Source organism: Phacochoerus africanus, chromosome 4 (genome assembly GCF_016906955.1).
Source record: "Phacochoerus africanus isolate WHEZ1 chromosome 4, ROS_Pafr_v1, whole genome shotgun sequence".
NCBI lineage: Eukaryota > Metazoa > Chordata > Mammalia > Artiodactyla > Suidae > Phacochoerus > Phacochoerus africanus.
Window position 1 is genome coordinate 78,829,622 of NC_062547.1, and position 27,722 is coordinate 78,857,343.

General features: G+C 51.5%; 1 protein-coding gene across 4 annotated transcripts in view; it reads left to right on the forward strand.

Moving 5' to 3' along the window:
• The window catches only part of TBC1D9B (TBC1 domain family member 9B), a 49,496-nt gene that overhangs the window by 18,434 nt on the left and 3,340 nt on the right, over positions 1–27,722 (forward strand). For 2 of the 4 annotated variants that reach the window (XM_047777868.1, XM_047777871.1), the window contains 13 exons: positions 1,485–1,697; positions 15,298–15,444; positions 15,629–15,779; positions 16,266–16,480; positions 18,520–18,637; positions 19,451–19,736; positions 21,302–21,431; positions 21,559–21,657; positions 22,406–22,474; positions 23,436–23,676; positions 24,099–24,164; positions 25,791–25,862; positions 26,110–26,160. In XM_047777868.1, the coding sequence (XP_047633824.1) occupies positions 1,485–1,697; positions 15,298–15,444; positions 15,629–15,779; positions 16,266–16,480; positions 18,520–18,637; positions 19,451–19,736; positions 21,302–21,431; positions 21,559–21,657; positions 22,406–22,474; positions 23,436–23,676; positions 24,099–24,164; positions 25,791–25,862; positions 26,110–26,160 (1,858 nt within the window). The remainder of the gene's footprint in view (positions 1–1,484; positions 1,698–15,297; positions 15,445–15,628; positions 15,780–16,265; positions 16,481–18,519; positions 18,638–19,450; positions 19,737–21,301; positions 21,432–21,558; positions 21,658–22,405; positions 22,475–23,435; positions 23,677–24,098; positions 24,165–25,790; positions 25,863–26,109; positions 26,161–27,722) is intronic. The other 2 variants (XM_047777869.1, XM_047777870.1) reach the window with 2 other exon arrangements.

Sequence of the window (27,722 nt, forward strand, 5' to 3'; positions counted from 1 at the left end):
GAAGGGTATGGACAGTGACGGATGTGGCCCTCCCCTCCTCCCCAGACATAAGACACTGATGGCGTCAAGGCAGATCCCAAGGCCTTCTTTTCTTCATGGCCCAGCCAGGCAAACTGGCTGTTTAATTGTTGAAGCAGGAGTTCCTGGTGTGGCACAATGGGATAGGCGGCGTCTTGGGAGCCCTGGGACGCAGGTTCGATCCCCAGCCCCTCACAGTGGGTTAAGTATCCAGCATTGCCAGCTTGGCTCTGATTCCTGGCCTGGGAGCTCCATATGCCTTGGGGCAGCCATAGAAGGAAAAAAAAAATTATTGAAGCACAGTGAGGTTCTTAAGTTATAACAAATCACAGTATTTTGATTCTATTTAAAATCTAGAGCATTGAGATATCCCTGACATTTATACAAAGCCCTCAAGTTGTAGATGTAGCTACAAATAGGTGTGGGGCAGGGTGCTGCCTCCGTTTTCCCAAGGGAAGTCAGAAGCAAGGGACTTAAAGGAGCCACAGCTCAGGCTGAGGGCTCAGAGGGCCCTGACCCCATGCTCCCTCCTGCCAGTAGGTGTGTGGGTTTGTCCTGGGTGCTGTGCTGGCCTGGTCAGCTCAAGCCCAGCTCCATTTCTCCTGCTGAATCCTGACATTCCTGATGGCAGAGAGCTCTGGCTGAGCTGGGAAGCAGGACCATCTTGTGCCTTTGGGTCAGGGTCCTGCAGCTGGTCACGATGGAGGTCCAGTGTCCCAGCCTGGGGGCTTCACAAGGGCTCCTCACTCAGAGCCAGCCTCACCCTCAGGTGTCCAGTGGGCTCTTGAGTTTGTGCTCCCAAATGTTCTCTTCTCATTCTCGCCTCTGAAAGTGGCACCCCTTCCACCTGTCCACTCAGGTCAAAAGCGGGAGCCGCCCTTGATTCTGACCTGGCCTCATTCCCGCACCTTGACGATAGATGTCTTGCCAGTTCGCTCTGTGGAACGTGTCCCTTCCTCTCCACAGCCACCACCTAGAGCACCACGGTCTGCTTGGGCCACCTCGGGAGCACCCAGTCTGCACCCAAGGCTGTGGTCCCTGCAGAGGGACCCCTGAAAGACCATCTTGTGCCCCGCACACCTGTGCCGCTGCATTTACACACTTGCGGCCAGAGCCAGGCCCAGGACACGTGTCAGCAAGTGTTGAGGGACCAAGTGCTCGGGAGGGCAAGCAGGCCAGGCACTCACCATGATTTAGGGCAGGGACATGACTGACCATCCTGCAGGGCCAACGTGCTCACACCCGTCAGCAGCTGAGAAAACAAGGCCCAGGCATGCGTGCAGCTCACGCAGCAGCAAGCGGCAGAGTCAGAATATGAATCAGCCAGGCCCAGGAAGCACCTCCTCCGCTCCCTGCACCAGGCCTGGGAGAGAATGGCCTGAGCCCACCGCGCTCCCACCTTCGCAGGACTGTCAGGCTTTACTCCCCAAAATGCAGACCCCTAAACAGTGTTTCTGTCTTCTCAGGTGACCATTGTCGAAAAAGCTGACAGCTCTGGTGTCCTGCCCAGCCCTCTGTCCATTAGCACCAAGAGCAAAATGACCTTCCTGTTCGCCAACCTGAAAGACCGAGATTTCTTGGTTCAGAGGATCTCCGACTTCCTCCAGAAAATGCCGTCCAAGCAGCCGGGCAGCAGCAGAGCAGTGAGGAAAACCAGCATTGCAGACCCAGCCCCAGAGGTGAGAGGGCCCCTCGGAGCAGTGGGCTGGGGGTCCGGGCCAGAAGAAGAGCTCAGGCGGCCCCAAGGTGCCTGCCTTAGTCCTGGGATGGGGTGGGTCCCCGCTAGGTGCAGCGTAGGAAACGCACAATGCCCAGGGTCCCAGGCCTCCATGCACCCTGTGACACCCCCAGTCCTCCTGAGTGTCACCCACCTGCCTCAGGTCCCATTCCACATAAGCCCCCCTCGTCTCTGTCCCTTGTGAACTTCTGCTGTGCTGAGAGCCGCACTGTTTAGGCTTGTCCAGCTTGGGTTTATTTACCTGGCATTCCTCTCCTCAATCTTTCTTAAGGGAAAGACTCTCTTTTAAAAATTTACCTGCAGTCTCTTTGCTGCACCAACAACATTAACAATAACTTTTTAACATCCAGTACTTGTATTTACATTCCCCAGATGTGCTTTTTGCAGTTTAATCATTTGAACTGAGGTACACAAAGGTCATAAATACATTATAATTGGTTAATATAATCCCTTTTTATCTGTAGGTTTCTGCTCCCATTTTGCTCTCTTTCTCTGTTTTTCCTTGCAGTATTTTGTTGAAAGAATTGAGTCATTTATGGTATAGAGTTTCTCATAGCCTGGTGTTTGTTGATTGCATCCCCTGGAGGCATTAACACGTTTTTTGGTCCCCTCTTGTAAGTCGGTGGTTGAGTAGTGAGATTCAGATCAGATGCGGGTTCAGTTGCTTGTGTTTAGTGGCGAGAGGTCCACTCGCAGGCAGGATTGAGGTGCTGTGTACTTTCACCAAGACATACCCAACACCTGGTCATCTCGCCGCCGCCGTGCACTGGCACCAGTCACTGACAGGTATCACTTAGATAATTCGGTGACTCATTAGGGATTGCACATGGGATCACTTTCATTTTATCATTCCTCCTGTTTATTAGCTGGAATACTTCCATATAGAGAAACGTACCCTCATCAAGTATTGCTTACCCTGAGGCCCAGATCCTATAGAAAAGACAGAATAAATTTTTCATTCTTTCTTTTTAGTCACCACTTGTTATGATGACGAGTTGGTTTTCTAGTATCCTCCCAATGTGACTAGTTCAGTTTTTGTTTACTTTTTTTTTGTCTTTTGTTGTTGCTATTGTTGTTGTTGTTGTTGTTGCTATTTCTTGGACCGATCCCGAGGCATATGGAGGTTCCCAGGCTAGGGGTTGAATCGGAGCTGTAGCCACCGGCCTACGCCAGAGCCACAGCAACGCGGGATCCGAGCCGCGTCTGCGACCTACACCACAGCTCACGGCAACGCCGGATCGTTAACCCACTGAGCAAGGGCAGGGACCGAACCCGCAACCTCATGGTTCCTAGTCGGATTAGTTAACCACTGCGCCACGACAGGAACTCCAGTTTTTGTTTACTTTTTAGTGCAATTATGAATGTACAGATTTAAGCAACTCGATGTGTTTCAGTCTATGACAGTTATCATCCTCCTGCCATCTGTGACCAGAGGGAATTCGGGTTGGCATCTGAGACCTTTTGACATGACCCCAGCCGTGTTTGATCACTTCCTTGCTTTCCTGGTGTGACAAGATGTGCATACTGTTATCATTCTGGATTTGTGAAAACACTTTATGATTAGAAGCGTCCATATAAAAATTCACATATGGAGAGTTCCTTTTGTGGAGCAGCAGAAATGAATCCAACTAGTATGCATGAGAATATGGGTTCAGTCCCTAGCCTCGCAGATTTTTCACCTGAACCCATGATAGTCAGAAGTGGGTGATATAATATTTTTCAAGGGCTGAAATAAAAGAATAGTCAATTTCAAAATCCAGTGAAAAGATCCTTCAGGAATACAGGAGAAATAAAGATAGTTCCAGATGAAGAAAAACTAAGAGAATCTGTTGTTACCAAACCTATCCTATCTTTAAAGAATGGCTAAAGTGGGAGTTCCTGTCGTGATGCAGCAGAAACAAATCTGACTTGTATTTGTGAAAAGGCAGGTTCAATCCCTGGCCTTGCTCAGTGGGTTAAGGATCCATCGTTGCCGTGAGCTTTCGTGTAGGTCACAGACGCAGCTCAGATCCTACATTGCTATGGCTGTGATGCAGGCTGACAGCTGTAGCTCCAATTTGACCCCTAGCTTGGGAACTTCCACATGCCATGGGTGTGGCTCTAAAAAGGAAAAAAAAAAAAATCACATATCAGAGTTCCCACTGTAGGTTTACGACCCATCTTGTCTCTGTGGCATTCCCAATTAGAGCACCAGCCCAGTGCAGTGGGTTAAGGATCCAGCATTGCTGCAGCTGTGGCATAGGTCTTGGGTGCGGCTTGGATTCAGTCCCTGGCCCGGAAACTTATATAAGTGTGACAAAAAAAGAAAAAAAGTAAAAAACCCCACATATCTGTCTGCTCTAGAAAAATCAGGAGCCCTGGCATTACAGGGCCCACATTCCCACTGGGTAGCATTGGAGCCAAGCGGTGGCACATATCCATCAGCTCCCCAGAACCCCACCTGGTCTGGCCCAGAAAAGCCTTTAAATTTCCACCCCTGTAATTGATGCTCAGTAACTATTAAGTAGATAAGGAATGGATGGAAAGGGAGCGGGCAGAATCAGTGTGCACTGGAGACATTAAGAAGAGTTCCTAGAGCTCCTGTATGGCTCAGCAAGTTAAGAACCTGCCATAGTGTCCATGAGGATGTGAGTTCGATCCCTGGCCTCATTCAGTGGGTTAAGGATCCGGTGTTGCCACAAGCTGCAGCATAGGTTGAAGATGCGGCTCGAATTCAGTGTTGCTGTGGCTGTGATGTGGGCTGGCAGTTGCAGCTCCAGTTCGACCCCTAGCCCAGGAATTTCCATATGCTGCGGGTGCAGCTGTAAAAATAAAAATAAAAAAAAAGAAAAGTTCCTTAGAGGAGGTTGAGCTTGATCTGGGATTTCAAGAAAGTGTGCAGTTGGATTTGGTGGAAAGGATGTGAGCAGGAGTGTTGAGCTGCCTTCTTGAGGTCCAGCGCCACAGATGACAGGGCCTGACCAGCCAGAGCAAGCACAGCCCCATGGCCCCTTCAGAGCACCTGCCATTAGTTCACCCGGCACATTTTACTGCATTCCTGATAGGTGCCAAGTGCTCTTCTAGGCACTAGGAATAGAGCGACTAGACAAAATTCCAGCCCTCTTAGAGCTTTATTCTAGTGAGAGAGGCAGACAGTAAGCAAGTAAACATCCAGAATGTCAGGGGGCCATAAGGGCCTTGAATAAAAATAAAGCAGGATAAAAGGATCAGGATTGCCAGGGGAAGGGGGGCTCTGATCAAGTGGTATTTGATCAGGAACTTGAGTGTTTGTTTTTGTCTTTTTAGGGCCGCACCCACAGCATATGGAGTTTCCCAGCTACGGTTCTAATCAGAGCTGTTGCTGCCAGCCTATACCACAGCCACAGCAATGCCAGATCCGAGCCGCGTCTGCAACCTACACCACAATTCATGGCGACTCTGGATCCTTAACTCACTGAGCGAGGCCAGGAATCAAACCCACAACCTCATGGTTCCTAGTTGGATTTGTTTCCACTGCAGCACAACAGGAACTCCTGATCAGGAACTTAAAAGAAGGGACAAAGCCAACCTGTATGTGGGGACAGGTTGTTCAAGGCAGAGGGACTAACAGGTGCTAAGGCCTGGAGGCAGGATCACAGGCTGCTGAGATGAGTGGAGACAGGCCCCAGGGGGCTGAGATTAGAAAGGAAGCAGGAGGCCAGATCATGTACAGCCCATAGGTACTTATAAGCACTTTAGCTTTGACTCTGAGTGAGATGGGAGCCTGTGGAGAGTTTTGACTAGAGGTGGGACGTGATCTGTTTATGTTTGGTAGAATTACTCCAGCAGCCATGATGAGAGTGAAATAGGGTGCAGCTGTCCAAAACAGGAGCCACACATGGCTGTGGAGCCCTTGAAAGGCAGCCAGTCTAGACTGAGATGTGCTATAAACATAAACTACACACCAGAGGTGGAAGATTCGGCATGAAAAGAGAATGTAAAATATCTCAATAATGTTTTATATGGAGTCCATGTTGAAATGATATTTTTTACTGTGTTAGATTAAATAGAATATATTATTAAAATTAATCTCAGTTTCTTTTGTGCTTTTTAATGTGGGGTACCAAAAAAATGTAAAATTACGTATGTGGCTCTCATTACGTTTCTCTAGAACAGAGCTGGACTAGAGAGTGACAAGAATAGTGGAGACAAGTTAGAAGAAATTGGGACACAAGCCTTGGTCAAGGGTGGTAGCAGTGGCATTGGTGAGAAGTGGTCAAATTTGGGATACAAATATGTATATATTTTTTGAAGAAATATACATATAACATAAAGTTTACCTTATTAACCATTTTTAGGTGGACAGTTCGGTGATATCAAGTATATTCACACTGTTGTGCAGCTATAAGCACCATCTATCTCCAGAGTTTTTTCATCTTGGAAAACCGAAACTCTGTTTTCATTACATGCTGACTCCTTATTCCCCACCCCTAGCCTCTGGTAGCCACCATCCCATGCTCTGTCTCAATGAACTTGACTACTCGAGGTACCTCATATAAGAGGAGTCACACAGTATTTGTCCTTTTGTGATTGGCTTATTTCACTCAGCATAGGGTTCTCAGGGGTCATCTTCATTGTAGAATGTGTCAGAATTTCCTTCCTCAGTGAGTGTGCGTGTGTGTGTGTGTGTGTGTGTGTGTGTGTGTGTGTACACGTTTTGTTTATCCATTGATCTTCGTATGGCACTTTGGTTACTATCACTTTTTGGCTGTTGTGAATAATTCTGCTATCAACTTGGGTGTACAAATAGCTTTTCAAGACCCTACTATCAGTTATGTGGGGGATGTACACAGAAGTGGAATTTCTGGGTTAAACGGTAAATCAGGATGCAATATTTTGAGAAATTGCCATACCGTCTTCCATAGTGGATAGACCATTGTACATTTCTACCAGCAATACAAAAGTTTCACTTTCTCCTCATCTGTACCAACACTTTTTATTCTCTGTTATTTTTTTTTTACAATAACTATTCTAATGGTTATGAAGTGGTATCTCATTGTGGGGTTTTTTTGTTGCTGGTTTGTTTTGTTTTATTTTGCTTGTCTTTTTAGGTCCCATACCCATGGCAGATGGAAGTTCCTGGGCCAGGGGTCAAATCAGAGCTATAGCTGCCAGCCTACACCACAGCCACAGCCACAGCCACAGCAACATGGGATCTGACCTGTGTCTATAACTTACATCATAGCTCATGGCAACGCCAAATCCTTAACCCACTGAGCGAGGCCAGGAACCAAACCTAAATCCTCATTGATCCTAGTCAGGTTTGTTACCACTGAGCCATGATGGGAACTCCTTGTTATAGTTTTGATTTGCATTTTCCCAGTGATTAGTGACATTGGGCAGCATTTCATGTCTTATTGGCCATTTGCATATCTTTTTCAAAGAAATGACTATTCAGATCCTTTGTCTATTTTTTAATTGGATTGTTTTTATTTTCGAATTATAGATGTTCTAGATATTAACCCTTTGTCAGATACATGATTTGTAAATATTTTCTCCCATTCCGTGGACTGCCTTCTCTTTCAGATGTTTGTATCCTTTGATGTACATAAGCTTTTAATTTTTATATAGTTCAATTTATTTTTCTTCTGTTGTGCTTTTGATGTCATATTCAAGGAATCATTGCCAATACAATGTCATAAGCTTTTTCTCAGTGTTTTATACTAAGGGTTTTGTAGTTTTAGCTCTTACATTTAGGTCTTTTGCTCCATTTTGAGTTAATTTTGTATGTGATATGAGATAGGTATCCAACCTCCTCATTTTACATGTGGGTATCCAGTTTTTCCAACACCATTTGTTGTAAAAACTATCTATTCCCCATTGAATGGTCTTGGCACCCTTGTCAGAAGTCAGTTGAGGAGTTCCCGTTGTGGCTCAGTGGTTAACGAATCCTACTAGGAACCATGAGGTTGAGGGCCTTGCTCAGTGGATTAAGGATCTGGCGCTGCCATGAGCTGTGGTGTAGGTCACAGACACGGCTCAGATCCCATGTTGCTGTGGCTCTGGCGTAGGCCGGCGGCTACAGCTCCGATTTGACCTCCATATGCCGCAGGAGCGGCCCAAGAAAAGGCAAAAAGACCAAAAAAAAAAAAGTCACTTGCACATATATATATTGCAAGGGTTCAATTCTGGGCTTTTAATTCTATTCTATTGGTCTGTATCATTTTGCCAGGACTCCACTGTTTTAAATACTGTAGCTTTATAGTAAATATTTATATTGGGAAATTTGAGACCTCCGACTTTGTTCTTTTTCCAAGCTTATTTTGGCTATTTGGGTTCCCTTGAGACTCCATATGAATTTTAGTATAGGGTTTTGTTTTGTTTTTTTTCACTGCAAAAAAGTCATTGGCATTTTGATAGCAATTGCACCAAATCTGTAGATCACTCTGGATAATGTTGACATCTTAACAATATTAAGTTTTCCAATCCATGAACACAAATTGTCTTTCCACTTATTTCATCTTTAATTTCTTTCATCATTTTCTAGTTTCCAGCATATAAGTCTTTAGCTTATTACTTGGTTAAGTTTATCCCTAAGTATTTTATTCTTTTTAATACTATTGTAAATAAAATCATTTAAAAGAAAAAATTTTTATTATAATTGATTTACAATGTTCCTTCAATTCCTGCATCATTTTTTTTTTTAAGGCCACACCCATGGTATATGGAGGTTCCCAGGCTAGGGGTCTAATGGGAGCTACAGCTGCCAGCCTACACCACAGCCACAGCAACGCCGGATCCTTAACCCACTGAGCAAGGCCAGGGATTGAACCCACAACCTCATGGTTCCTAGTTGGAGTCGTTTCCACTGCACCACAACGAGAACTCCATTTCTGCATCATTTTCTAAATTCCTTTTTTAGATTCTTCAGTGTTAGCATTCAGGATATAATGTGAAGGTAGATCTGATGAATTAGGTAGGGGTATGGGAAAGGAGAAGATGACCCTATAATTTTGGGGCCTGAGTAGCTTAGAGAATAGAATCACTGTATAATGACATGAGGAAGAGCAAGTTTAGAAGGAGAAATCAAGAGTTCAGCTTGAATTCGAGGTCAAGTATTGTCAGAACCAAGAATTGACTAGTGGAGGGGGCAAGGAGAGGTCATGGTGGCCTTGACAAGAGATGTTTAGTGAAAGAACAGGAGGAAAAGCCTGATGGAGTGGCCTTCAGCTGGGACAAGGTGGTGGTTATTGGGGGAGCTTTTTACATTTTATTTTATTTTATATTTTGCCATGCCTGTGGCATGTGGAAGATCCTGGGCCAGGGATTGAATCTCCACCACAGCAGCACCCAGGTCATTGAAGTGACAGTATCAGATCCTTAACCTGCTGAGCCACAAGGGAACTCCTGGGGTAGCTTTTTAAATCTTATCACATTTTCCATAAAAACACACAGAGAAACTTTAAGAGTAAAAATAACAACCCACAGACAACATCTTTAACAAAGCCAGGTGGAAGGGTACCTCACAAACCCCAGACTACAAGTAGGTGGGGCCAAACCACCAGCTGCAGCATTATTCTACAGATATAGAATCAGCAGCTGTGTTGAAGTAGTAAGGGGAAGAGAAAAAGGTTCTGACAGTCCCAAGAGCCAAGGAATTCAGAAATCACCAAAAACACCCCCCTCCTACAGATGCCGTCCTCAAAAGAGATGACTCACTGAACAGAAACCTCAGCAAGTGACTGCAAGGACCCACTAGTAATACTAGAGGCACATTTCTCAGGCTCAATTTTATAGATGAGTTAACAAATAGCACAAAATACAGGGGAATCCAGGGAGTTCCCGTCGTGGCTCAGTGGTTAACGAATCCGACTAGGAACCATGAGGTTGAGGGTTCGATCCCTGGCCTCACTCAGTGGGTTAAGGATCCAGCGTTGCCACGAGCTGTGGGAGAGGTTGCAGACGAGGCTCGGATCCCATGTTGCTGTGGCTGTAGTGTAGGCCGGTGGCTACAGCTCCAATTCAACCCCTAGCCTGGGAACCTCCATATGCCGCAGGAGCGGCCCAAGAAATGGCAAAAAGACCAAAAACAAAACAAAACAAAAAAAAACCAGGGGAATCCACAAAGGGGAATCCACAAGCAGAGGGAAGATCAGAGAATGCTAGGATGGATCTGAAACACCCAACAAAAACTGCCTTTCCAAAGGAGAGAGCCTCCCCTGGGGAAAAAAAGAGCTGGGACTGAGCAGGGCAGGAACAGTGGTCGGAGGGGCAGGTAAAGAGAGAGAAGCTTCCGACACTAGAGGAGGCAGATCAGGAAGTCCTGGAGGGGAGCGCAATAGAGAGACCGTAGCAGAGGACAGCCCCAGCTGTGTGGTGCAAACAGCTACCTCATACATATAGAAAAGGTACAGAAAAACCAAGCCATTCAAATGTGAGCAATAGAAGATTATGACCATACCCTCTGCAGAGAAGGAAACAACCAAAAAAACCCTCCACAAAGCAAGCACACCAGAACAACATCCCCCAAAGCAGATGAAATATTTCAAAATGACCTAATATTTTTAAATGATCTCAAAAAGAATTACAAAAGTGTTAGAAACTACTAAAGAATATAAATTTAAAAATTTTAGAAAGCTTAGAGACAAAGTGACAAATCAACAGAAAAATGTGAAAAGACAGTTGACAGGAGTCAGGAAAGTATTAGAAAAAAAATATGAGTTCCCATAGTGGCTCAGTGGTTAACGAATCTGACTAGGAACTATGAGGTTGCGGGTTCAATCCCTGGCCTCTCTCAGTGGTTAAGGATCCGGCATTGCCATGAGCTGGGGATAAGAGGAGAGAGAGAAGTAGTCAAGAGGAATGATAAAGAAGTTAGACAAAGAACTTTCGTGTAATGTAACGCCCCCCCCCCAAAAAAAGAAAAAAACATAGAATAACAACTGATAGAATTGATAATTCAAGACAGGTTTTCTCAGGAGTTCCCATTGTGCCTCAGTGAGTTAAGAACCCAACATTGTGTCCATTAGGATGCAGGTTTGATCCCTGGCCTCACTCAGTGGGTTAAGGATCCAGCATTGCCGTGAGCTGTGGTATAGGCCAGTGGCCTACAGCTCCAATTGGACCCCTAGCCTGGAAACCTCCATATGCCATGGGTGCAACCCTAAAAAGACAAAAAAAAAAAAGAAGACTTAAACCTACCTGGCTATATGTCTGGAAAATCAACACAGAATAGTATATAGTATATATATATATATATATATATATATATATATATATATATAATCTAGTAAAACTTTTGAACTTTAAAGATTAAAAAAATTATTTTGGGCAACCAGTCGAGAAAGACCATGTCATTTATGAAGGAATGAAAATCAGAGAGGCAGTCTTTTTTTTTTTTCTTTTTTTCTTTTGTGGCTGCACCCATGGCATATGGAAGTTCCCGGGCCAGGGATCAAATCCAAGCCAGAGCTGCCTGCCAGCTGTAGCAATGCCGGATCCTTAACCCACTATGCCAGGCTGGGGATTGAGCCAGTGCCTCCACAGAGACAAGCCAGATCATTAACCCACTGCCCCACCACACCACAGCAGGGATTGCACATCAGACTTTCTGATAGCAGTGTTTCATACAAGTAGAGTAACATTTTTTTAAATATACAGTAAAAAGCCCATGACCTCAGGATTTTCTGTGCAGCAAACTGACAGGTTGAGGTACAAAGACCACAGGCCATTGGGAACATACAGGAATTCAGAGAAGCTTTTGAGGAATCTAATAGTGAACAACCTCAGACAACAAAGAAGTGACGGGAGAGGGTTTGCCAGAAGGTCTGGTGGGAGCATTGAATGTATTTAAATGTTGGAATAAGACTAGATAACAAGGATGAAGATGACAACCTGTATGTAATTTTATATGCTCTGACTCGGGAGATAAATGAAAACACAAGATGAGGCATGGGAAGTAGAATAAGCTGACTGCCTTATTAACTAAGAGTAAAAGGGTATCACTTTAAATTACATGTTGGCCAGGAAAGCGCAGAGGGGGCCAAAGAGCTACTCGCTAATTTCACTCTTGCCCATAGGAGGGAATCTGGTGTCTAGAAAGAGGACCCAGGGTCCTAGATAAAGACAGTAGCATAAAGGTAACTGTTGGAACATAAACATATACTTTCTGACACTTTCTCAAGGAAAAACCTGAGAGAGGGGGAATGGATACAGTGGGTTTAGGCAACTCTTTCAAGAAACCTTATAAATGGAGTTCCCACTGGGATGCAATAGGATCAGCTGTGTCTTGGGAGCAAGATGCAGTTTCAACCCCCTGCCCAGCACAGTGGGTTAAGGATCCCATGTTCCTGAAGCTGTGGCTTGGGTCGAGACCAGCTCAGATCTGATCCCTGGCCTAGGAACTCTGTATGCTGCAGGGAGGCCAAAAAAGAAAGAAAATAAAAAAAACTGTAAAAATGTCAGCTGAGACTCACAGGGGTCCCTTTGGAGGTGACTCTGTAATCAGAGTGTGATGTGTGTACTCTAAAGTGTGTGGATCCCAAGTGGACACACTGTGCGAGCACCCTCCATTGAAAAACGGAAGGGCATGTAGGGATTCTGTGCTAATGGTAACAAGGCCAGTGGAGAGGAGGCAGCTGCCAGAAGATCCTCAGGGTGAGAGGGGTGGGCTCTTGCACGAGAGTGGAGGGAAGGTTGGGCCCAGCGGGGCCTGACAGGGCATGCAGCAGGCGGGCCGGCCCTCAGAGCGCTCCTGCCTGCTTGCTCAGTTAAATAATTGGCAGTAGGAAGTGAGGAAGGCAGGTGGTTGGGAAGGGTTGTGCTGGAAGGTTGTGTGAGAGGGTTACCTAGGGGAAGAGGCGAGGGACTGAACTAGAAAACGAAGGATTCCCGGCAGGCCTGGACCCCCTGAGCTCACCATCACTCTGGGAGCACCTGTCACCCAAGGCAGTTCCTACTGAGATCACATCCTTGAGTCAGTTTCCTTTCCAGCACTCAGATTTTTTTTTTTTGTCTTTTTGTCTTTTTGTCCTTTTAGGGCCACACCCGCGGCATATGGAGGTACCCAGGCTAGGGGTCTAATCAGAGCTGTAGCTGCCAGCCCATGCCAGAGCCACAGCAACTCCAGATCCGAGCCACGTTTGCAACCTACACCACAGCTCACGGCAACGCTGGATCCTTAACCCACTGAGTGGGGCCAGAGATCAAACCTGCAACCTCATAGTTCCTATCAGATTCATTCACCACTGAGCCACGATGGGAACTCCATCCAGCACTCAGATTTTTGATTCTCTGCAATGCTCTGTGGCCTGCAAGTCCATCTGTGCCCTGGTCCCTGTGCAGAACCTCGGGCCAGAAGCACAATCTCTGCATCAGGGTGCTGTCGGTGTGGATTGGGGTCACGGCCCCGGATTCCGGCAGTCTGTCATAAGAATGTGGTTTAGTTGATCTAAAATCTATTTCAGAAACCAGCCAGGGGCAGAGGGGCAGACTATGGATGTGAACCTAGCAGAGTTCTTTTTTTTTCCCTTTTTTATTAAAAACAGTTCTACCAAGATAAAATTAACATATAATATGCTGTACTACATTGAAAGAGTAGTTTGATGAATTTAGCTTGTATACCCTGTGAAGCTGTGGTGCAGGTTCTTATGTAAGGAACACAGGGTGAAGTGCTGGGGGGTGGCATCCAGCACCCCTGCCCTTACCAGACAGGACCACAGCTAGCAGGATCAGAACTCCCAGCCCAGACTGGAGCACTCAGGGGGATAGTTCACTGGCCCATGAAGCCATGAAGTCCACGCAGTCAGCCGCCAGTCATCAGAGCTGGGCCCTCTCCACTGGATCTGGCTTTCAGCCAGGACAGTGTCTTCCCCAGGGTGTGCATGGCACCAGGATGGTGGCAGCAGCCCCCACATCCTCATTGGCTCATCCCAAAGTTCCCTGCAGAGTGGCCAACACAGTACCCCCGAGCCCAGGGATCGGAAATACTAATTAGCTTGTGGCCACGACTCCAGGCCTCAGCAGCATGGGGCCGAGAGTGGAGAGGGCTGTGGTGTTCCCTCAGATGAAAATGGAGAGCTGCAGCAGAAGGAGAAGTGACTCCCAGGGACCCAAGAGCAGGGTTGGTCCTGCCTAGGCACTTGGAGAGGGAGCTGGCTCTGTTTCACTTGACCCCTGGGCCAGGGAACAAGCTCCTTGCAGAGGCCAGTGCCCCTGGCAGTGAGCTCACCTGGAAGTCAGGCATCTGCAGGCAGAACACAGTCCATAAACAGGGACCAGATGTCTGGTGTAATGTAACTTATACCTGAAGGTTACAGATGCCTGACTAGGACCTGACTTGGTCGCCCTGCTGGGTGAGGGCCGGGGGCAGGGGTTCCAAAAAGCCAGGGGAAGAAGCTTGAATGTGAGGGCTTCCTTGTGGACCTTTGTCCCCGATGTCCCCGTTTTCTTCTGCCAGCCCCTTGATATATTCCCAGAACCACCCAGGGTCTATCTCTCTTGCCTTCTGGCCGTCCATGCAATGGGAAAGCAGATTCCAGGTTCCTACACTGGGGAGAGGCTTAGATCCCTATGGGGCCCTCCTCTAACCAGGGCCCTATTTGTGGTTAGGCCCCATAGGGAAGGGAGCCCACGGCATAGGTGGCCCACAGGCAGGGACCCCTCTCCACATACTAAGTTCTATTTTTTATGTTTTTGTTTTTTACTTTTTTTTTTAATTAAAGTGTAGTTGATTTACAGCCCACATAGTAAGTTCTAGGTCTGCATCTTCATCTTTGCCTCCCAAAGCCCTGACAGCCTTGTGGACTATTGAGCAGAACCCGGTGTTGAGCTGCAGTGAGTCCAGAGCAAAGAGGTGGTGTGGCTGCTGTAGGCCACACCACACACCAGGAATGTGGACCAGAGAGAGGAAGGCAGGAACTCGGGGAGACCCTTCTTCTTTGAGGGGGCCTTGAGGGCTCAGCAGATAAGTAGCCTGAGAGAGAGAGGACCCCTTTCCCCCTCTCAGCAGGCGTGGAGGGCACCTGCAGGATGGATGGCCTCAGCTGGGACTCTGGGTCTGAAAAGGACAGTGCAGCCCTGATGTCACCTGCCTCTGTGCCACCTTCTCCACATGGCTCCGTGCTGGGGCTCCAGAGGGTTCCCCAGTGCTCTTCCCCAGCAGTCCCAGCCTGAGCCCATCACGGTGGCCAGGGGCCCCATGGAGGCAGCGCTGCAATGGCTTGGGGCCCAGGGACCATTAGGGAATACCCACCAGCAGCTGTCCCTCCAGGGGTCGGCAGGGGCTGTACCCAGAGGCTGGAGCAGGGCACGTGCCCCAGGGAGCACCGCCTGGGCCACCAATCAAGCCCTTGTAGGGCACACAGAGTTCAGGAGGGGTCGTCCCCACAGGGCTTCTTCTCTCCTGGCCCTGACCTTCCAGAGAGAGGGCCTGACAGGATGGGCCCTGGAACCTGTCCCTGTGAGAGGCCAGCCAAAGAGGAGGTAGGGCTGGGCTGCGATCCAGTGCAGAGACCCAGGAGCGCAACAGACGCCCTCGCTCTGAGCATCTCACAGTGCTTTCCCTCCCATGTCGTGTTTTCCAGTCTTCCCCAGCAACTCAGCCCAGCAGCCCCACCTCACCCCTCGGTGACCACCAGGGCGCCTGTGCACAGGAGGCGCCCACCGCTTCCCAGGGCCTGCTCAAGCTCTTCCAGAGAAGCACGCCCATGGAGGACCTGGGAGCCAAGGGGGTAAGCCCTTGCAGGCCAGGCCCGGGGGGAGGTTGGGGCCAGTCTACAGCCTTGAGCTGGTGAAGGGCAGCGCCCAGGGACACCCCGCCTGACCTGCTCAGCCCAGCTGGGGCCCTTGCGGGAGAGGCGCAGAGCCCCAGCACCCCGGGACTTACCCACGGGTGCCTGTGTGCTGTTCCCCCAGGCCAAGGAGAAGATGAAGGAGGAGTCGTGGAACATCCACTTCTTTGAGTTCGGGCGCGGCATGTGCATGTACCGCACGGCCAGAACGCGGGAGCTGGTGCTGAAGGGCATCCCCGAGAGCCTGCGGGGGGAGCTGTGGCTCCTCTTCTCTGGTGAGCTGCCCCGGCCTCCATGTGGGAGCTCAGCTGACCCCAGTTGGGCCTCTTGAGTCGCCAGGCAGGCCCTGGCAGCCTGTACAGGGCAGAGATGGGGCTCTCAGCTGCGAAGGGGCTAGTGTGGGCCCATGCCAGCAGGGGCGTTGCAGGGAACAGATGCCAAGGGATGGTGCTCTCCCCCCGCAGTGGGAGGCAGACAGGCCCCCAGAGGCCTCTTTTCCTTGGGACAGACTCCAACAACATTCCTACCCTTGGCCACTCGGATGGTTTGAGGAGAAGGGCAAGCCAGCCATTCAGACTTGGGTGGGGTGTCTCCTCCCAGGACAGTGATAGGGGAAGCTTTGCCTGGCACCTTGTAACTGGCCCCAAAGTGCCACTTCCCTTCTCCGTTGCCATGACAATGTCTCCACCCTGCCCTGTCGTTGTCCTCAAAGTCCTGGAAGGGGATGGGGAGGGTGGCAGCTTCCAGCTGTGTCTGCACAGGGGCCTGGAATGAGATGGTAACTCATCCCGGCTACTACGCTGAGCTGGTGGAGAAGTCCACTGGGAAGTACAGCCTGGCCACAGAGGAGATCGAGCGAGACCTCCACCGCTCCATGCCTGAGCACCCCGCCTTCCAGAACGAGCTGGGGATCGCTGCGCTCCGCCGGGTGCTGACCGCCTACGCTTTCCGAAACCCCACCATCGGCTACTGCCAGGTACAGGGGCTCGGCAGGGGCCAGAGGCAGCCCCTCCCACCAGAGGCTCACAAGAGCAGCTTGCCACGGCCCTGGGCCTGAGTGATGACCTCACACACCTTTGGTTGTGCCCTCTTCCCCAAGGACAGTCCTGACCACAGAAAAAGATGAAAAGCAGTGTTCATTGCTCACCTCACCCCCATGCCATATATCAAGTTGTCTTCTATGTGCTTCTGGTCTGGGCCCCGAAGGCATCTGCTTGTTTTATGTGTGTGTTAAAATACACATAACAGGGAGTTCCCATCGTGGCTCAGTGGTTAACGAATCCAACTAGAAACCACGAGGTTGCGGGTTCGATCCCTGGCCTGGCTCAGTGGGTTAAGGATCCGGCGTTGCCGTGAACTGTGGTGTAGGTCACAGACGTGGCTCGTATCTGGCCTTGCTGTGGCTGTGACATAGGCCGGCAGCTACAGCTCCAATTAGACCCCTAGCCTAGGAACCTCCATATGCCGCAGGAGCGGCCCTAGGAAAGGCAAAAAGACAAAAAGAAAAAAGAAAAATACACGTAGCAAAACTTACCATCTTAATCCTTTTATGTGTATAGATCAGCAGCATTAAGTAGACCATTGTACAACCATCACCACCATCCATCTCTAGAACTCAGCTTGCAGAACAGAAATTGTACCCATGAACCAGCTCCCGTAGTTCCCCCTGGCAACCACCATTATCTTTTCTGCCTCTGTGATTTTGACTTCTCCCAGTACCTCATATTAGCATCATACAGCATTTGTCTTTTTGTGACTGGCTTATTTCATTGGCAAAATGACCTCAAGGTTCATCCATGGTGTAGCATGTGTCCGAATGTCCTTCCTTCTTAAGGATTCCATTGTATGTATACTCCATGTTTTGTGTATCAGTTCATCATCAGTGGCCGCTTGGGTTGCTTCCGCCTTTTGGCTCTTGTGAGTAATGCTGCTATGAGCATGCATGTGCAGCATCTGCTCCACGCCCTGCTTTCAGGTCTTTGGGGCCTATACCCAGAAGTAGAATTGCTGGATCATATAGTGATGGGATATTTAATTCTTTGAGGAATGGTCATAGCATTTTCCACAGGAGCTGCACCGTTTTACATTCCCACCCAGAGTGCACACGGCGGTTCTAGTTTCTCCCCACCCTCGCCCACATCAATTGTTTTCTCTCTTTTTTTTTTTCTTTTTTCTTTTTGTCTTTTTAGGGCTGCACCCATGGCACATGGAGGTTCCCAGGCTAGGGGTCCAATTGGAGCTGTAGCTCTTCACCTATACCAGAGCCACAGCAACACCAGATCCCAGCCACGTCTGTAACCTACACCACAGCTCACAGCAACACTGGATCCTTAACCCAATGAGCGAGGCCAGGGATCGAACCCGCAACCTCATGGTTCCTAGTCGGTTCGTTAACCACTGAGCCACGACGGTAACTCCTATTTTCTCATTTTTTTGATAATAGCCATCATAGTGGTGTGAGGTGATATTGCAGTCTCGATTTGTGTTTCTGGAGGCATTTGATTTTAAGTCTAGTGGGCATTTTCTTGGCCAGGTCATATGGCTTTCTCTTTCCCTTTGACTGCTTCAGACTGGATTTCAGAGAAACCACCTTCCGTAGGACATAGTACCAGAGCATGGAAAACCAGTGTACTGGCTCTAAATCATTTTTAGGATAATTTGCCACCATGGAAGCTTTTTCCTGCAAGCTCTGCTTTGCCATGGCCACCCTAAAGCCGTGTGGCTGGCACACACAGCTCACTCACAGCCTCTTGGCCCTGTTCTGTACCCGCGACCCCAGACACCCTGAAGAAGGGCCTTGCCTTCTTGAGTGTCCAGATGCCCTCTGGTCCAGTTTGAGGAACTTGGCTGACTGTTTTTGCCAAATCAAATTTCCTGCAAATTGCTTTTTAGCAGATTGCCTGGAGTGGGGCGGGCCGATTTGTTGTTGCCAGGCTTGCTTGTAGAGCGAGGCCGAGCAGGCCTCTTGGGAGAGGACGGCTCGGGGAGCACCCCTCACCGTCTCTGCGCCCACAGGCCATGAACATCGTCACCTCAGTGCTCCTGCTCTATGGCAGCGAGGAGGAGGCCTTCTGGCTGCTGGTGGCCCTCTGTGAGCGCATGCTGCCCGACTACTACAACACCAGGGTGGTGGGTGAGTGCCCGGGGCTGGCGGCTTGCTGGGGTGGCGGGCCTCCCTGGGCCAGGCCTGTGCTCAGCATGTCCCACGGGTGAGCCCTTGGAGGCCCCAGGCTGCAGGCAGTCACAGCTCCCTCTCCGAGCTTAGGAAGCTGTGAAACCTGCGCACAACTAGAGCAGGCGTCTCTCCCAGACTTAATGCGGATTCTCTAGGAGTTGCTGACAGAGAAGCTAGCTTAGGGCCTGACCTCACATTGACCCAACTCTTCTTAAATGTTTTTATTTCCAACATCACAGCTAAAGAGTACATCCCCCCATCAACTGTTGTGAACTCACAGCTAGTAGAATCCATGTTATTAAGTGGAAATGCGCTTGCAAATATGTTTAATTACATTTATAATTAAGTAAATTATTCTAAAATGTCCTTCCCCTACTCTTTGTCTTGGGGGTTTCCACTTTGGGGGTCCTATAGAATTGCATCTGCTCACAAGCTTCAGGTCAGGACACACACAAGCTATTGGGGCCACTGTTTACCTCCGATGCGCTAAACAGAAACTAGTATTTCCCAGAAAGAAAACCCAAGCATGGTGGAAGAAATCATTCTTTGCACACAATGGTTTGGAAGCTGTAGAAAGGAAACTTAGAGGATTTCTTCCCCTTTCTAGTTTTCTCCACCCCACCTGCCCCCTCCAGCCCTCAGTCGTAAGCAGAGCTGCCAAGGACCAGGCAGGCTTCCTGCACCTCAGACCCCGGGGTCCCAGTGCCACACAGGGCCTGCCTGAGCCAGGGGTGTGAGCTCAGCATTCACACTCCTTCGTCCCCTCTCTAGGAGCCCTGGTGGACCAAGGCATCTTCGAAGAGCTCACGAGAGACTTCCTGCCGCAGCTCTCTGAGAAGATGCAGGACCTGGGCGTGATTTCCAGCATCTCACTCTCCTGGTTCCTGACCCTCTTCCTCAGCGTCATGCCCTTTGAGAGCGCTGTGGTCATTGTTGACTGCTTCTTCTATGAGGGCATCAAGGTGATCCTGCAGGTGGCCTTGGCCATTCTGGATGCCAACATGGAGCAGCTGCTAGGCTGCAGTGACGAGGGCGAGGCCATGACCGTCCTGGGCAGGTGACCGAGCCGGCCTCCCTTCTCCTGCTGGGGAGCTGGCCAGCACTCCCGTGGGTGGCAGGGCCTGAGCCCCTCCCCAGCCCTGTGTTCTCCTCAGTCAGCATCCTGGGACTGAGTGCCCACCAAGTGCCCAGGCAGGGCCAGACCAAGGGCCGTCCATGAAGCAGAGGCTAGCCTCCTTCCTAGGAGACAGGATGGCACTGAAGTAGTAACAGGTGCTGGGAGAAGATGACACAGGTAGTGAGTGACAGCACAGTGGGCTGGAGGGCCCGGTGGGCTGGAGGCACTGGAAGAGCAGGGCCTCCTGCTCGGTAGCATCACTGCTTCCCCATCACCTAGAGGGGCAGTAATGGCTGACTGAGCTGACACCCCGTCCAGCACGCCTAAGGCCCCGGGTCATCCTAGCCGCCGCCTCCTCCCTCAGTCCCCACATCCCATTCTCATAGACTCTCTCTGGGATCCAGCCCCTTCCCTCAACCCCCCACGGCCTCAGAGCAGGCCCATGACACCCCCACCCAGGGCCCTGTGCCTGCTTCATCACGGTTTTCCCTGCTCCACTCTCACCCACAGGGCTCTTTCTGATCAGCATCTGGCCCTGCTCCTCCCTTGAGACCTGGAGAGTCCCTGTGCCACTGATGGTTCCCTGGACAAAGGTCCTGAGTCCCCCAGCCTGGCCTTCAAGCTCCTTACATCCACGGCCCTCACTCTGGCCCAGGCCCTGAGCTCTGCACACTCCTACAATCCATGTGCATGTATTTGCCCCACCTGAAAGGCTCCCAGGACAGCCGCTGACGCTGCCCCCAGCCTGCCAAGCCAGCCCAGGTGCTGACGGGGAGCCTGCAGGAGTCCCAGGCTGGCAGAGTTGTTGCTGCCCTGCCATGGGCCTTGCCAGCTCTTTGTCCTCAGTGATGACAAGACATTTGGCCCAAGGCCAGAGTCTGTGAATGGTTTTTATCCCCCCTCCCAAACCAGACAGATGGGACTGCTCCTCAGGAGATGGGGCTGGGGCCAGTGGATATAGGGGCCCAACCACTGTCCTCCATCTGAGTGTCGGGCCCTGTCCCGAGGCTACATTCCCTTGGACACCCCCTCAGCAGGACTTTTCCTTTGCCTTCCTCCTGGAACACTCCTCTGGTCCTGATTCTTCCCAGCCAGGGCAGGGAGTCCTCATGTCCCCAGTGACCTGCCAGTTGGAGGAAGCATGTCATCCCTCCAGCTGGGACAAGCCTTCTTCCTGGGGTGGTAGGGGCTGGGCCTAGAAAGGGTGCCCACCCACAGGTGACCAGAGGGCAGGCTTTCTCAGAGTGAGTGCTCAGACCTCTGAGGGGTACGGCCCTCTCTCCACTGCCTCCAGGGGGCATCCCTGATTTGCCAGGGTATGCATCTCCCTTCTTTGCCCTGCAGTCTCAGTGGCTCATGGCCCACCCTCCTGAGGACACACAGCCCTCAGGACGCTTGTTAGTTGGGAGTCTGGGCAAATGAGGTCCCTCCACATCCTTGAGCTGCAGGTAAGATGTGCCTGTTGCCTGCGGGCAATCTAGATGTCTGTCCTATAATCCTTGCAGATACCTGGATAATGTGGTCAATAAGCAGAGCGTCTCTCCTCCCATCCCCCACCTCCACGCCCTGCTGACCAGCGGGGACAAGCCTCCTGAAGAGGTGGACATCTTCGACCTCCTAAAGGTGTCGTATGAGGTCAGTGCACTCTGGTGCTGTTTGGCCAGATGGCTCCATGGGGCCACGTGGGTGTGGGTGGCCGAGGTGGATGGCTATCTCTCCTTTATGGTTCTACTTTATCTCACTGAGTCACTCTGGCTGGTAGAAATTCAGCAGCCTGAGGGCCGAGGACATTGAACAGATGCGGTTTAAACAGCGGCTGAAAGTCATCCAGTCCTTGGAGGATACGGCCAAGAGGAGTGTGGTATGAATGGGCCTGGGCTCCCATGGCCCCAGAGTGTGGGCTGGGGCCGGGGTGGGGGCGGCGACCCAAGTGGGCTGCTCCTGCCGCGCAGCTTTCCAGTTTCCCCACGGGGTGGGGTGCAGAGCCCCCTGGCATAGTCGCATGGGAGTGAAGATGCAAGTTTGGGGCACTGGGGAGAGGCCTAGGCACTATTTTCTGCTCGTGGATTGATCACCAGGAAGCTTCTCTGATGCCCCAGCGCCTAAAGGCCAAGCCGAACCTGCTCTGGGTTCAGCTTTCTGGCCTGGCTTCGCCTCCGCCCCTGGGTAGCAACACTCAGCCAGCCAGCCCTCCATCCGCTCAGCCTGCTGACCTCTGCTGCGAGGTTTTGTCCTCCCATCTCTGTAGGGAGAAGTTACTGGGAAGTTCTAGGCCACTTTCCACAGAGCCGGTGCCAGGGCCTTTCCAGGGATCCCAAGTGCATTCTCTAGGTCACTGCCCCTCACCCCATGTCCCTGACTGAGTACCCAGAACACAAAGCCCCAGCACTGGGTCCCCCAGGAAGGAGCTCAGGGAGTGTGAATTGAGTGGCAGGATGGGTGACGAGGAGTAAGCATGTAGACCACATCTTCTCTCCTGAATGGGTCACCCTGCCACCAGCTAGTGACACCAAGAGGGTGGTTCGTGTCTTGCCCTCGTCCACACGGGGGTTCTCTCAGAGCAGGAACTTGAGATTCCACTAGTTCATCCTCTTTCTCTTTCCTTCTAGGTCCGAGCTATACCTGGGGACATCGGTTTCTCAATTGAAGAGCTGGAGGACCTTTACATGGTGTTTAAGGTGACAGCCAAGAGCAAAGGCAGGACCAGTACCCTGACCTGGTCCCCTAAGTGCATCCGCAGTGCAGCATTCTCCTGTCAGGAGAGAAATAGACTTGAAGGCATTCTCAGATGCAGTCACCACAGGCCTCACATGGTAGAATTTAATCCTTTTTGAAGTTTAGGCAGAATACCTTTAAGTGGCAGAAAATCCACTCCGGTCAACTTATATAAGACAGACTGCATTGGCCCGTGTAACTGAAAAGTTAAGGCTGGATCCAGGTGTGCCAGCATCCTGTCAGGCTACCCCATCTCAGATATCACCTAGACTGCTCTTCCTACAAAGTGACAGGACTGTCATCAGCAGCTCTGGGATCATCCTGTCCTCTCAGTAACCCCAGTGATAAGAGAATTTTTCTTTCCAAGTGGTTTTAGCAAAAAACCTAGGGTTGATTGTTGGACTGACTCAAGTTTGGTGCAATGGTGGTAGGAGGGTATTTGCTCCTGGACCCGAAACTGGGCCACGTGCCTACCCCATGGCCATGGCTTGAGGGGCTCTCCACGAAAAGTTCAGGTGCTGTTAACAGAAGAAGGGGAAAGGGTGTGGAGAGCAGGCAGGAACAATCACGTTTACGTTGCTTTTCTGTTCTCGTGGTTGGGTCCCATGCACCCCTGCAGCAGCCTCTGTTTTGGCCCCCAAGGTCACCACCTTGCTGTGGCCTTAGGGTCAGAGCAGCCCAGCCAGTGCTGCCTCTCACCCACTGTGGCTGGCAGTCCTGGGGCTCTGTCTTGACTCTCACATCTGTAAACAAGGGGCTGATAGGACCAGAGCGGGAGGTTCTGTGAGACTCTGTGTCTGGCCCAGTGCTCACTATCTGGGATGCTGCAGACCTGGACAGAGGAGGAACAGGAGCACCCCGACCAGCCTGGGGATCCTGAACACCCAGGGGCCAGGCCATCTCACCAGGCTGTGCCCCCTGCAGGCCAAGCACCTGGCGAGTCAATACTGGGGGAGCAGCCGCCCTGCAGCTGTGCGTCGGGACCCCAGCCTGCCCTACCTGGAGCAGTACCGCATCGACGCGAACCAGTTCCAGGAACTCTTTGCCAGTCTGACGCCCTGGGCTTGTGGCTCCCACACACCCGTGCTAGCGGGACGCATGTTTCGGCTCCTGGATGAAAATAAGGACTCGCTGATCAACTTCAAGGAGTTCGTGACAGGGATGAGTGAGTGGCTCCAGGGCCTGCAGGGCCTGTCCATGCCCACTCCTTTGCTGAGAAAGCCTCCAGATGCCAGCCCTGGCCAGTCTTCCCACTGCAGCGAGCCCAGGGTAGCCTAGAGCCCTTGACCCTTGAGAAAGGGAGGACAGTTTTCCCACTGGAGACACACGGAGGTCCAGTGGCCGCCCTTCCTCTCATCCCCTCCCTTAGTCTGGGCTGCTTAAGGCCAGGTATGCGGGTGCCAGAGGCAAAGGGGAAAGTGGGAGGCCTGGTGCTGGTCCCCAGGGGCCTTTCCAGGAGGGAGTCAGGTGGTGTGGAAGGCAGGTCCCACTGGAACCCACTGGAAGGGCACATATTTGAATGTGGCCTGGCCGTGGGACTCCTGTCCCCTCTGGCCAGCATGCCTCCCTGCTGGCCTTCCTCCACAGGTGGGATGTACCACGGAGACCTGACAGAGAAGCTCAAGGTGCTCTACAAGCTGCACTTGCCTCCAGGTGAGGGCCTCCCCGCCGCCCCCAGCAAGGGCTTCTTACGCGTCCAGAGCTGGGGCTGGAGGGTCCCAAGGCACAGGCCTCTGTGGGGTGCCGGGCTTCCTAGAAGCTGGGGTCCCAGTATAGCCCTGATGGAGGGCAAGGGGCAGGAGCTGGAGTGCCGGGGCTGAGGTCCAGCTCCACTGTGGTCTGAGAGCAGGGCCATGACCTACGTGACCTGGGAGGTGATGTGCGGGGATCTCGGGGGTGGTGGGGGGGACTCCACCCAAGGACCCAGACGGAGCACTAGAAATCCAGGAGGAGGGTCGCAGGAGTGGAGATTCAGGTTTGAAGCTAAGATCCCTTTTGTTGGTTAGCTTGTCCTTAAGTCTCTCAAGGGTTCATGTTTATTACCAGGGGGGCCTAGAGGCACTGCCAAGGCCCGAGGGGTGGCCGGGGAGCCCTGCTGGGACACTGACAGGTCAGCAGCAGCTGGCCCCAAAGCAGACCAGGTCTCGTGCCTGGGCCGAGCTCGCCTTGGTCAGCAGGGGCAGGGGCTCAGAGTTCTCCGTGCTGGGAGCAGGGCCTCATTTTCACTAGAGGGAGTTGACTGAGGCAGGTGAAAGTTTGGGCCCCAGGGGTTCTACTCTCAGGTAGAGCTACCCTAGGGCCCTGCTGTTGTGTGTGACATGCCGCCAGGGAGTCTGCGGCTGCCTCAGAGTTGGCCTCAGTGATTTTTCCTCCCAGGGGCTCTCACTTGATTGGCCTGGGGCAGGGCCCAGAGTGTAGTTTTAAAGCTCCCCACCGGACTGTTCTCTGCATCCAGAGCTGAAGAGCCCTGCTTCTGACACAGGTGTTGTCACTTGTGGCCACTTTTGCCTTATAACATGATGAGGAACAGTGGCCTCAAGGACACTTCCAAAAGAAAATTGGTACCAGCCACCTCTGATCCTGTTGAGAGAGAGGCCTGGGCTGGGCAGATCCCACTGGGCTGAGAGCCTGTGGACGAGGGCACATGGGGCCAGCTCTGCCACTCCCCAGCCACCTCTGCTGCCCTGCTTCAACTAGGGCTCCAGTGGCGGCCCCAGCCTGGCCACCTCCTCACCTCACCCACTTCTTCCTCCTCCATACACCGGGGAGAATAAGCTCCCTGCACAGACGCATATGGATCCGAGACCCCAAAGACTACTTCATCACACAAAATGAGGCAGGCAGTATGTATAGAAACACCCAAAATGTATAAAGTGAGAACACCCTGCGCCTGGCCGGTCCCTGCTCATGTGCCTGTGGGAATATAAAACATCCCGAAAGGGTCCTCTGGCCACGTCATCATCGGGGCGGGAGAAAGGATGGCTGTTCAACCCCCTTCCAGCTGCCCTGACTGGATTTTATTTGGAATATGGATTATGTTTTCACTTGATCTTAGCCAAAAGGCCGAGAAGTGACTGTATTACGTTTTCAAACACAATGTACAAGTCAACCACAATCAGTCGTTGCTGTTACCACTGTGACCCACGCCACATCAGCCAGGCTGGAGCGGCGGGGCACGTGGTGGGGGGTCACGGAGAGACCTTTGTCCAGGACGCTTGAGGTTGGCTTTGGTGAGTCACATTCCCTCCTGCCCTCCCTCCCCTTTCTCTCTGAGCACAGCCCTGAGCCCAGAGGAGGCCGAGTCAGCCCTGGAAGCGACCCATTATTTCACCGAGGACAGCTCCTCAGAAGGTGAGCACCTTGTGTGCCATTGGTCTCAGGCCCTGTGCCGAGCAGCCCCTCTGTGGGACCCATGCAGGTCGCCTGCGGCCCTCCCCTCCATGGGCTCGGGGAGTGTGCTGCGCCGGGGAGCTGCAGAGCGGGGGCAGCTGCCTCCCTCAGGCCAGGCCCCCTGAGGGTCTTCTCACTCCTGTTTCTCTTGTCTCTGCCTTCCTGGACCCTGGCTTCTCCCTCCCTCTGCCTCCGCTGTCCCTTCCAGCATCTCCTCTGACCTCCGATCTGGATCTTTTCCTGCCCTGGGAGGCTCAAGGTCAGTGCCTCGGAGGCAGGGGCGCCCCCTTTGCCCTTGGCTTCCCCAGGGCCTTGGGCTGCATCCCCCAAACACTCAGGAAGCCTGGTGCCAGAGATGCCTCCTAGGTGGCTAAGTCCTGAGGAGGACCAGAGCCAGCCACGGACCAGGGAGGAGAGGGGTGGCTGCTGTGCTTGTCGTGGGGCAGTAAATGAGGACACAGCACAGTGGCTGTTGCACAGGTACCAGGGTGTCACCTCCCCAGCCACATGCAAAAAATACTGTCATCATGATCATAGGAAAAACAAAATATTATCATCACCATGCTGTCATGTAGAGGAGAGAGTGGTGGCTGCTTTCCTTGGAAACATTTTCATGTTCCACTCAACTTTTTCATTGACTGCCTATTAGAAGTCATCCCTGTGCTACATATAAAGCCGGTTGGGAGGACTGGGTCCCGAGCAATGGGACGTCCTGGGCCTGGGATTTGGCAGTCAGGCTGGTGGTGTGCAATGCACCTAGAAAACTGTCCAAAACTCCACCCTGTAATTTTTCATGGGGGATGGATAATAACACACCAGAGATAACACACACCCAAAAGGGAAATTAAAAGCAGTGTGTATCAAGATGCCCAAAACAATCCTGTTGACAGTGTCAGAGGCTTACTTGACTATGAAGCTTGAGGACCTTGGTTTCAACTATGCAAACTAAAGAGGCAGGTGTATCTTCTGTTAAACCTGGTACCTGGGAGTTCCCATCGTGGCGCAGTGGTTAACGAATCCGGCTAGGAACCATGAGGTTGCGGGTTCGGTCCCTGCCCTTGCTCAGTGGGTTAACAATCCGGCGTTGCCGTGACCTGTGGTGTAGGTTGCAGATGCGGCTCGGATCCCACGTTGCTGTGGCTCTGGCGTAGGCCAGCGGCTACAGCTCCGATTCGACCCCTAGCCTGGGAACCTCCATATGCCAAGGGAGCGGCCCAAAGAAATAGCAAAAAAAAGACAAAAAAAAAACCTGGTACTTGGGCAGGTCAGGGATGCTTTAGGCTTGTCCCAGCTGCTTCCAGGAGAGCCCTGTCCCCAGACCTCACATAGCCTCCAGGCAGCAGTCTGTTCCCTGGGAGAAGCCTGAGCCCAGGGCACTGCGCCCTCCCCAACAGCACATAGCCAGGGAGGACCGTTTAGAGCTGGGACACTGCCATCCCATCCCAGGACACTGCCTGCCTGAGATTTCCCTGCCAGCCGCACTCCCTTAGAGAGCAGGTCTGGGAGAGCTGAGCAGCCTGCTCCCTTCAAGTTCATGGTCACCGTAGGGAGCACAGTAAAGTGCAGACTCCAGCAAATATGTCACTTTAAGAAATAGTACTGGTGTTCCCTGGTGGCCTAGAAGCTAAGGAAGGATGTGGTGTCACTGCTGTGGCATGAGTTCAGTCCCTGGCCTGGGAACTTCCGCATGCCACAGGCATAGCCCCCCAAAAAGAGAGAAATATGAAAAAAAGAAGAAATACAATTCAGAGCGCATGATTCACGTACATGAAAATTTGCATTGGCTGTGGCAGTTGCAGGCTGAATGGGTAATTAGGACTC